The sequence below is a fragment of the Haemaphysalis longicornis genome, unplaced genomic scaffold, assembly GCF_048455015.1.
Source record: "Haemaphysalis longicornis isolate Haplotype H1 unplaced genomic scaffold, Haemaphysalis longicornis Haplotype H1 scaffold_3, whole genome shotgun sequence".
Taxonomy (NCBI): Eukaryota; Metazoa; Arthropoda; class Arachnida; order Ixodida; family Ixodidae; genus Haemaphysalis; species Haemaphysalis longicornis.
Genome location: NW_027526335.1, coordinates 60131890 through 60143052, shown reverse-complemented (window position 1 = coordinate 60143052; position 11163 = coordinate 60131890). Strand labels below are relative to the sequence as shown.

The 11163-nt window shown below is 47.9% G+C and overlaps 1 protein-coding gene across 1 annotated transcript in view; it reads right to left on the bottom strand.

Moving 5' to 3' along the window:
• The window catches only part of LOC144175237 (neprilysin-1-like), a 12923-nt gene extending 3468 nt beyond the window's left edge, over positions 1-9455 (bottom strand). Inside the window, exons 1-5 of the mRNA XM_077704338.1 lie at positions 9409-9455; positions 7662-7797; positions 4459-4779; positions 3255-3575; positions 1-559 (exon numbers count right to left, since the gene is read on the bottom strand). The exon at positions 1-559 is cut by the window's left edge and continues 203 nt beyond it. Coding sequence (XP_077560464.1) covers positions 1-559; positions 3255-3575; positions 4459-4779; positions 7662-7797; positions 9409-9455 — 1384 coding nt within the window. The remainder of the gene's footprint in view (positions 560-3254; positions 3576-4458; positions 4780-7661; positions 7798-9408) is intronic.
• Between the last annotated feature and the right edge of the window lie 1708 nt (positions 9456-11163).

Here is an 11163-nt window from a genome sequence, read left to right as displayed (position 1 = left end):
CCTTGACGGCTTGCTCCATGCCCTCACGCAGGAAACTGTCGATGGCATACGCGAAAGTCTGGTAGGCTGTCGTGACGCACGTCTTGCGCTGCTCTTCGGTCGCCACGTCCGCAGAGCCGTGGAAGCTCGCCAGAAGTCGCGCGTTGCTAAAGCCCACCAAGGCTTGTACCCCGAACCAGCCCACAAAGTCGGCCATCTTCTCTTCGCCGTACTCTTGGTGGAGTTTGAACAGAACCCTCAACGACGCTACGTGGTCGACGAAGACGCCCGTCATGTTTTTAAGCGAGCTGTTGAGGTAGCGCCGCGAGAGGGCGTCCCAGCGAGATCTCGTCACTGCGGGAGTCAGTTGCAGGAGAAAGGACAGGTCTTTGCTGCTGTTGCCGTCGTCCGACTGCGGAAGGTGTTTGTCCAGGAACCACTTCATGGAGATGAAGTCATCGAAGAGCTCGTTGAAGCGCGTCTCGTTCATCGGTGCCAGGGACTCGTACGAGGCCCGGAAGTGCGCCTTGGCATGGATGGTGCTCACGTGCCGAGAGATGCGCTCGTACGTCGACGCGAACTGCATACAGAAACCACGGGCCGATTTCTATAGTTTTTCCGCCACCGCACTTGGAATTAAATCGATGCGTATATGCGCAACTTACAGTCACATATTAAATTTTTCATACTTGTGCAAAAACAAAAAGGTATGACTAGAAATGCAGGTTTTAGGGGCGAAGCTTCTCAGGGGCTCGGGCTGTCAGTGTCTACTGTCGTCGTAGAAATCGTCATCTCATGTAACCACGGTACTAAAACACCGGGACACTCGTTAACGCCTCGCGCTTGAACGCTTAGTAACGCGTACTAAAAAAAATACCGGGACACTCGTTTACGCCTCGCGCTAGAACGCTTCGTGTGTAAAAGACACGAGACTTTTACACCAAAGCTGTATACCTCTACCTCCCAACGGTTTCATCTCCGTTGAAAAAAACGCCAAGGCGCCAAGAATACACTTATACTCTGCATGCTTCGCCCTTCCCAAGGTTTACGGGGAATGGAGGTGGCCCGGGATTTTTTTTTTTCAGTACATTTTAGACATCGCCACACAAACATTCCTTAATGCGATGTAGAAAAAGAAGTACTAACGTGGAAAGGGAGGAGACAAACCGCATGGCTTGAGCAATATTTAGAGAGAGGCATAGAAATGCATCCGTAAGATATGAGATGTGTAGTCATGCGTCCGTAACTGTAACACCATGAAGGTGAAACTGTGATCAAAGAAAGAGACGGCGGTTGCGCTAAACTGGAAAGACCGCTTTCTTTTTACATAGCTCGAGATGTTTTACGTGGTTTCTTTAACAGCGAAACCGTTATTGGTCGATGCTTTCATGTGACGAGGCTTAAAGAAGCTGTACATGGTTGGAAAAGCGCTTTTTTGTAACACAAGGGACAAACGTAGAGCGAAAGAAAACCAGACAGAACGAGTGAGGCGCTACTAACACGAAGGAGCACTGACACGAAAATTTTATGTTACACTTTTATTGCTTTTATCGATGCTTAACGCCTGGCGAACCTGAAACAGCACTTCAAATACTTCAGCGCGCGATAGTTAATTACATTAAACGGCCTGAAAATCGTTTGTTTCAAGTTCCCGCGCTTTCATCTCGAACGGCGCATATGACAGACTCCCTGCCTGACCTCACCGCTTTGTGCGGACGTCACCGGCACCCGCTTGAGAGGGCGTTGCGCCGGCTCGCCGTTCGTGGGGCCGCGCGCATGAAGTGACGTCACGAGCTTTTGACGAGCACTGCCGCGTCACTTGTTTTGGCTCTCCCTGGATGATGTCACGCTGATGTCCATTTGCTGAGTGCCACTCCGCGCGCTGCTCCGTCGGCGCGATAAATGAGATCCAATTAAACTATGTTCTTCGCGTCGCAGGCCGCTCATATTTCCCCCAGGCTATTCTGTTGAGTGAAGGAAGCGAACTGTGCAATAATATTACCGCCGAAAATTGGTGTCAGTGCTCCTTTAATACGGCGGGTGCTGCGATGTGCAGAAGGCACGACCCAGCGAGGGAGAGAGTAAGCGACAAGCACACGTGCAACAAGTTAAAGAAAACTCTTGGAAAGGACGCATATATAAGCAAATCACTTCGAAAATACTGAATCTGGTGACAATGCTTATACTTGTCACCATATTTCAGCAAAAAGAAAGCATGAAACATATGTAATCAGAGATATTTGTGTTTTTCTTTTATTTAAAAATACATGGTTGCTTGATTTTTGCAAAAGCAAATAAAAAAGTGCGTTTTCAAAACATTTTCTGACTCAAAATACAGAAACCGCAAGCTTCTCCCCCTCGGTGCAATGTTCCGAAGGGCCGTGTTCAAAAGAAACAGTCTCAGCAGGTGGGGCAAGCAGTTGTACATTGCAAAATTGAATTGGTGTCAACGGGGATCGATCGCCTGGCTTTGAGAAGTTCTTTGCGATTAATTGGCTAGCACCAAGCAGCTTCGGCGCTAACATCAGCCTTCGCGACGTTAAGTCGCGGAAGCTTAGCTAATTGTTTTCCTTCACATAAAGTCCTTCGCTTTTAGAAGTGCTCATGAATACTGTAAGCTACAATTTTTAATCAATATTAAGCGCTGCTCAAACCAATTTTCCGCGCACCGTTTCTTTGCGAAGTCATCAATATTAGGCGCTGTTCAAACCAGTTTTCCACGCTCCGTTTCTTTGCAAAGTCACAACTTTTTATGGTGATTCCCGCATGGCCAAGTCCTGAACGGGTACAATTATCTCCGTAAGTCATGCCCTCTTTCGTTCTAGGGCATTTACGAAAGGCCCATTCAAATAAGGGCAATAAATAACCAGGCATGCTTTAGATTTCTGGAACACCCACAAACGTACTTACGAGAGGGCAATGGGACATTCTGAATGCCGGTACCAAAAAAAACATTCTAGGGTAAGCGAAAACAACTAAATAAGAACAGAAAAATTCTGAATGATGACAGTAAAAATACAATTTGCAAGAAAGACATTCCCCTTCCAAAGTAGGAAAGAATAGGCGCACACGAAAAAAGAATTAGAGAAAGAGGCTGAGAGTACAGGCGCCCGATCTCTGCAGTCTAGAAATTAAGGGCAAGAAATACACACGGGCTCCCAAGGCAACGGTACAAAGCAAAAGAAACACTGACATAGGCCAGCTAAGGCCTAGGCGAAGAGTTCAGGCAGCGAGGTATAGACGGCAAATAATATGCGCGAACATCGTGCCCGTACCTGTGAGTCGTACGAGAGCATGAGCGTTCGGGGCCCCTGCATACTGATCACGTACACGCCGACGAATAACGGCTGGTAGATACGACGTGACATGTGGAACATCGCCGCCAAGAAGTCCGGCTGGGGACTTGGATCGGGCCAAGGCAATCCGGCTGAGGCCAGCGCCGACTTCACTTCCAGCATGTTGTCGCGCTCCAGGGGAGACAGGCAGGCCTGTACGTACGTGACCACCTTGTCGACTGCCCGCTGGTTTTTACCGGAGCCCGGCTTCAGCGACAACGTGCGCTTGGCGATCTCGACCATGAAGCGGTCCCAGTTCATCTGCGCACACTCCCAAGTTGTTAGGGAAGCAGGCGTGCAACACCACAATCCTTAAAAATGCAGCCGCGGACATAGCTGCACTAATTTCACGTAGCAGTGTATGAAATAAGTTAGTGATGATTATTAACGTTTAAAAGAACAAGGCAAAAGGCAGAGGGCGCCGAAAATCATTCCCTCCAAGTGAAATGTATACGTTTTCCTATAACTCAAGTCACAAGTTCAAGGGTTTCATGCGGTAGCTCCAATTGGGAAGTATGCACCAGAAAACGCTTTTGTGATTTTCATGACGATACACAGAAACTCTGACCCTTCCTAGCCTTGCCAATAGTTCAGCGAAATGTTGTATGGCCTATGGCGAATAGTGAATTAGATGCATTTTGTGAACCCTTCACAAATCAGTCTACGTGAATGTAGCGACCTGCATGGCCTACTTATGTTGTGAGAGCGGTGCTTTGAAATAGAGAAGCGTTTCTAAATAAACCCCGAAATTACCTCATTTCGGCTTGTGGTCTCAATGGCTATTCAAAGATTAAATGAACAAAATTATGCTGCATGGGTGGCCTGCCTCAGTTGGCTTTGACTGCCACAGTCAATGCGTTCAATATTTCCTCGAAGTGCCGGTGGAATTGTAGGCGCATTGTGGGGAAGCAGACGCACTGAATTTATGAACTCGCATTGTTGATAAACAATTTCCATGAGTGGGTATGTCTTCGAGCGTATTGATAGGGGTTACTTTGGTACTCGCATGAAGCAGGAAATATATAGTGGTCAGCTGTATACTGGCAACGCAGTAATATTACCACAACAGACGCACCGGGCGTGTACAATGCCAAGCACATGTCCCTCAACTCGTAGCGTAAGGAGGAAGAGGGGCAGTGCCCACCTGGTAAACGGGCCTCTTGCCAGTGCTGGTCCAAGTGCCACAGACGTGCGCGTAGAAGTCATCGCACGGGTTTGCCTCTGGATTCTTGGCGCTAGCCAGCAGCTCCTCGTAGCGTGAACACGTTTCGCTGCGGCACAGGAGAGCCAGGGCCTGTGGGCGGCCTCTGCCGTAGACCCAGTACCGCGCTAAGAACGACAGAAAGGCGGCGGCCAAGGTCACCAGGGCCAGGATACCCAGGGATGCGACCATGCGCTTCCCAATACCTGCCAGGGGGGCTGCCCGGGACGGCGTGCGTTCGTGAGAACTCCAGGTAGCGATGGGCTGCGGTGGCGGCAGACGTTTTAAATTGTAGCCACGTGTGTGCCCGTTAACCTCACACTCTTCAAGATGTGAGCTTTGGAACGAAAGGTTAGAGCGTAAGGCAACTTCTTGTTTCAAAACGAACAGTTTTTACCATGATGACTGTGTCAACCCAAAGGTTGGAGCGTAAGGCAACTTCTTACTTAAAATGAACATTTTTTACCACTACGACGGTGTCATTCCGACAGCAACCGCGTGGATAAATTAACTGGGGGATTCTGTCGTCCGGCATCAACGTCGAAACCAAATACCGTTCTTGCAAGCAGCTCTGAGAAGAACCCATCAGAGCTACCTTGCCCGTAACCGTTCCTTAGTATTGTGATTTGAAGAAAGCCGAAGTGTTGTGGCTTGGCTATTCGGGAGAAACCCTCCGCCCTTAAGGTTAGAAGTCCTCTCTTAGGGTTAGAAGCTAGTAATTAGCTTATTCAAATGCAGGTATTACATAGCAGCAGCTGCACCTACGCTACAGAGATCGTTGTTCTGGAGGGTGACGTATTACCGTCCTAATCTGCGGTTCTTAAACGGGGTACCCAACGCGTGTACACATTTTGCTGGGACTAAGAAAAGCTACTTTAATTCAAAAGACGAAAATAATTTAAATGCAACATTTTGAAGTATGAAAAATTTGCCAAATTGATAGGGTAAAGCTTGTCGGCAAAGGACCAAGCGATAAATGCACGGCAAAGAAATCGCTGATCCCCATCGCAACGAAGAGCTGGTTCATCACAGCGTTCGTATTTTTTGCGAAGTCCAATTATTTTCGCTGTTTTTGAGAGGAAGCATTAATTATCACTACTTCACGACTTAGTATGATGCGAAAGAGATTGTGCAGTACACAACAAACTCAAATGAATAAGGTTTCGCAAACTGCACCTGGACTGGGAAAGGCAAAGCAAGAAATTACGTAATTCTGAATACGGTTTTCTAAGTGCACTAACGCGTCTTTCTGCTTATTAGATGCATCACCTTTTTGGTGTCAAGGACCGGACAAATTTCCTGTCATGCTATAAAATACACACTTGCGTCTCGGGTGATGCCCGTAACCCTTGTACTAGCATCTTGTAGCTCTTGTGTCTACAGTACTAATACCGTAGAAATGCCGATGACCTCCCTCAAACAAGATTCACTTTAACGAGTAGGGAAAGGGTCGCAGTCAGAAACTAAAAGGGAAAGGAAGGAATATGGGTACCGCTACAAAATACATTTACCCGTTTCTTTCTGCTTCTGCGATACGACAGCAAACTTTGCAAAAGAATGGCAAAGTTGTCAATCGGGTGGCCTTGTAAGAGCTATAGCTCTTGTAAGAGCTATAGCAACGGCGTTCTTGAGCTTGCCTACAGTTAAATTAACACATTCCAAGTCTGTAAAGGATTCAATGCGTATTGTATCATAGATGGAAAATTAATTTCAATAGACGTACATTAGCTCCCACGTGTGACTGGAGATGTTATCGCAGCACGCAAAAAAAATCTTGAGCCATATAATCCTGCGAAGATGGATGGCCAGTGAAGCTAGACTGCGGACTATACACAGCGTCACATTTACAAGAATGGAAGTGCAGTGAAATTCAACATGGGAGAATGAAAACTTGCTTTGGCGATGGTACCGTCTCCCTGAAGACACGCGCGCGCTTGTAACGCCTACAAAAAGAGGGCGGGGCGAACGTACAGATGACGGAACCGGGTCGCACGGCGGTAAACCTTTGCAGTCTTACTTGTCTTCCTGGCAGTCTATCATTCTTTTAAATGGTGCCAATAACTAATCGTCTCCGAATATTCATATCCTATTGATGAGACGTAAAATATTCGATAGGGTCAAATGATTTTGCCTATAATTCGGCACCCGGGATTCTGCAGACGCAGAACAAAAAAAAATGCATAGTACCCAAGGCAAAAACAGCTTCGATGTAATAATACGTAGAAAAACCACGTTCCCAGTATAAATGTAAATAGGACAATTTTTTTTTCTGTGCCCTCGCGTGCTGCCAAGAGGTAACATCTTACAACACTTCTCGTTTACCTGCATTGTAGCCATATTCACCAATACCGCGCGATCCTCGTCGACCGCTTATCAACTGTAACAGAGTAGTGAGCTGGGCAAGTTGGTATGGCGTCATTCTGGGCAACAGCGCGAAAAAAGACGCGGACGAAAGAAACGGACAGGACGAGCGCTCGTCCTGTCCGTTTCTTTCGTCCGCGTCTTTTTTCGCGCTGTTGCCCAGAAAAACCGCTTATCAACTTCGGTCGTTTTTTTTTTCTTTTACAACCGCACACGTCGTACTGCTCCGGCCCGTTTTGCGTTGTGCTGGCAAGAAAACCCACGTTGTTGTAACAGTGTCACGTAGACAAGGACGACGCAGCTGTCTTGAAGTTTATTGGAGCGCACTTGTGCTTTACTAACAACTCAAAGAATACACAGGTGGCGAAACAGCAGTCAACAAAGTAACGTGCCCAGACTGGTGTTGGCGAAACGAATACCGCGGCGACTGCTCTGCAGGCTTGTTATCTTTCGCGCGCGTGGTTCTCGAACCGTCGATTTACATCCAGAACATTGTAGATCAACGAAGATTATTCTAGGCTAGTAACGTGAGGGCGAAACAGTCTCCTTATCTGAATGAGATAGCCCGTGCGGCATAAAAATAAAGAATGGAACACGCGCTTCGCTTGAGAGACAGATAACAAAGCCGGGCGCGGCCGGGCAGTAAAAACAAACAAAACAAACAAACAAACCAAATGCAAAGTTCGCGGCAATAGTCTGCTGGAGTGAATTCGTGGGCATTGTGTTCAACGTTAAATCCCTGGAATGAAAGCAGTGCGCAGTGGAAAAATTCGAGCACCACTCACAGTCAGCCCTCTGGGACGAGAAGAGCGCTGCGGAGAACTGGTGCTCGAAGGAGACGCGTGGACCGGCTCCTTCCTTTCCTCGTCAGAATGAGACGACGAGGGCTCCGCAAAAGGCGACCACTTGAACAGCCATTTGCTGCACCAAAATCAATCAAAAAGAAATCACTCACTCACTCACTCACTCACTCACTCACTCACTCACTCACTCACTCACTCACTCACTCACTCACTCAGTCAGTCACTCACTCACTCACTCACTCACTCACTCACTCACTCACTCACTCACTCACTCACTCACTCACTCACTCACTCACTCACTCACTCAATTAACTAACTCACTCGCCCATTCGTTTACCCATTACTGCAGTCAGCGTATGAATATACGAACATTCAGTCTGTGACTGAACTTCCAGGAGTTCAGTGTCAACAGAACAAGGAACGTAGAAATAACATCACTCAGTATGCTTCTCTTGCGCTGGCTGTTGCCTCAGAAAAATTTTTTTCGTGCGAGCAGCGTACTTTGAGAAGTCTTCCCTTCTTTTATCAGCGACGCTGTTATGTCTGAGGCTTGGCGGATTTTTCGTGAACGTATACAATGCTGAGATGGCAGCAGGGCGTTGCGGCAAAGCCAACTTAATCACGAATCTTCACCAGAAAACAGCTGTAACTGTTTTACAAAAACTTTCCCCAAAAACAGTTCTAGCACAACTGGTCGCCATTTAATTTACTTGACACACTTATTTGACAGTGAAGTTGCAAACATTACTAAGTTTCCGTCAGCTGCCAACACATGGGCTTCTACGGGAGGGAAATAAATCTGCTAGGATAAAGCTGTAATCTAATTTTTATTAAGTAATCACAAAGGCATAGCCACTATCAGTATCGAATGATGAGAAAAATGAATACGTGTACATTTCCTGGGGATTTCCCCTAAACTTGCTAATTCTCTATAAATGTTTCGGATGTGTATTTTATACAGCTTCGCTGGTGATCAATCTTCACAGGGTACAATAGCTCCTTTTTTTCATTTTTTTTGAAGCCAGCTTCTCTTCATAAAAACGCTTTGACTGGCCTTTGTAAACTTCTTACTGATTGATTGATTGATTGATTGATTGATTGATTGATTGATTGATTGATTGATTGATTGATTGATTGATTGATTGATTGATTGATTGATTGATAACACCTGAAACTCGACTCGAGTATTATTAATGAAATGTTTCAAAGCGACACAGTGGAGTGAAGCTGTAACTTTGTGCTGCGGTACTCTGGGTCGATTGCACACTTTACGTAACGCTGTGCTGGAGAAGCGGAGACCTCAAGCTTCAACGCGTTGGCTAAACGGTCACAATGCTGCCACCTTCGTCGCTTGCGCTGAATGTCGACACGACTCCCGCGTTCTACGTTTGGCTTCACCCTGCGGGATCATTTAGCCGTTCTGTTCTTTACTACAGCACATTGTGATGAGCGATAATTAGGCGATCTGAATGCAATGGCTACCCTAGCAACCATATGTGCTACGCATCTGTTGAGCATTCCGCATAGAAGTCTCCACCCCCCCCCCTTCCTTTTATCTGTTGTCGTTAAACCAGAAAGTACCCGAACAGACGTATCAACCTCACCGATGACGTCTCGAGTTGAAGATAATACATGGACGCCTTTTTGGAGACTTATTGCTTATTAGATGGGGAAATTACGTGGGCCAGCCGTCCTCATACGCTAACTTCTACAGACCAATGAGCAGCACCGACCTTCCAAGCCGCTCATGGAGTGGTCTGCCTCGTCCCGGTTCATCGTGGAAGGCCTTGTCCAGTTTCGGCCCGAGGGTGTGCTTCGTGCTCCTCCTAGGAGAACCGGCGCCGGAGGACCTCGGTGGCGAATTCAGGTCACTTGTCGGGCTGGAGCCTGCAATCGGGCTTCGAGAAGCACTCCGAGATACCTTGGGCGGCGACGGGCGGCCCCTGGGAGAAGCTCGGCGTCTCGGACTCCGTGCTGCACGGTGTTGTTGCTTCGGGGATGGGCGGCGACGCCCGCTTGGAGATGGAGACCTGGCACGGAGCGTTGGGCTTCTTGCGGGCGAGATCGGCATGTTCGTACGCTTGGTCTGGAACTGTGAACGCGGAAAAGATGCGCGTGCCCAAATGAAGACGAAGACCCGCGCAACGGAGTGCACGTGATCAAGAGGATTGGCCAGTAGAAGGTGTGGTTTCTCTCTGAGACAATCCTGTGGTGCCTCTTCACCACAGTGCACTCATGAGGCCAATACGTGCCGCTAACACACCGAATTCGACTAATCACAGCAACTTGCATCCAACACCATCGTAGCCCCAGGGGCTGCCTGGACGGACACGCCTGCCTCATTCCCCCCTCCTGTGGCTAATAAATATTTGACTCTGAAATGGCATCTGCACTGTGGCTCTGCGAAATGCAGAACTCCAAGCTTCCGTTGTGCGGTGCCACAACCCAGGATAAACTTTTGATTCAGATATCGTGGTCATCATGATCATCATCAACAACAAGAGTGTACAAAATCCACTTCAGGATGAAGGCATCTCCCATTGATCTCCAACCGCTCCTGTCCGGCGCCGGTCGAGTCCATTTTCTGCCTTCTAAATTTCTTATTTTGTCCCTCAATCGAGTAATTCGCCCAAATGTAGCTGCTGATTGCATGGATTAGTCACTCGTACGCACTGTAGTGAGGCTGAACCACAGGACTGTTTCAGAGGGCATACGCCGGACTGACGCCCTATTGGCTGCGACGCGAAATCTGGCTGCAAACAGGAGTGTGCGCCGGTCTCCTGCTTACTGGCGCATCAGAAGGATGGGGATATACGGGCACGCGACCGCACAACGCCAGGCCTGACGTCACGCTATGACATTTAACGTCGCCAACCAGCAGCCGCAGCTTGGCCTCAATGAGTTTGACGATGCCTGACACACCGTCAGGCTCAACGTTAAGGCTACGCCAAGCCTGAGTGCAGGCCTGACAAGGGTTATCAGCCAAGGGTTTTAGTCATAGTTCCGGTAAGAAAAAAAAAAGGTCGCCATCCCACCCTGCTAAAGTGCACGTCCAGCAAAGCTGTTGTAAACACTACAAATGGTGATGGGGGAGGGTATAAAATGTTTCTCGTCGTCTTGGCCGGGCTTGTCGGTTGCGCTCGGCTAGTGTCACCAGATAAGGGTACTGAGCATCGGCACTCTTTTCTCTTATTGTTCCTGGCCGCCGTGACCACTGGTCAGTGTGTATTAAGTGACATTTGTCCTGCACGGGACGGGATTTGCTCGTTTCAAATCACATCCTCGAACATAAAATTCCAAAGTCCATCGTCTACACAGATTCTCTAAGCGTTGTGCAGGCATTGTCGTCAGGAAGGTCGTCAAAAAACTATGTAATCAATGATCTTTTAAAGGTCGTAATGACTGCATATGCTTCAAATTTAAAAATACCTATATGCTGGGTACCAGGTCACTGTGGGATCCCTGGCAATGAGACTGCTGATCA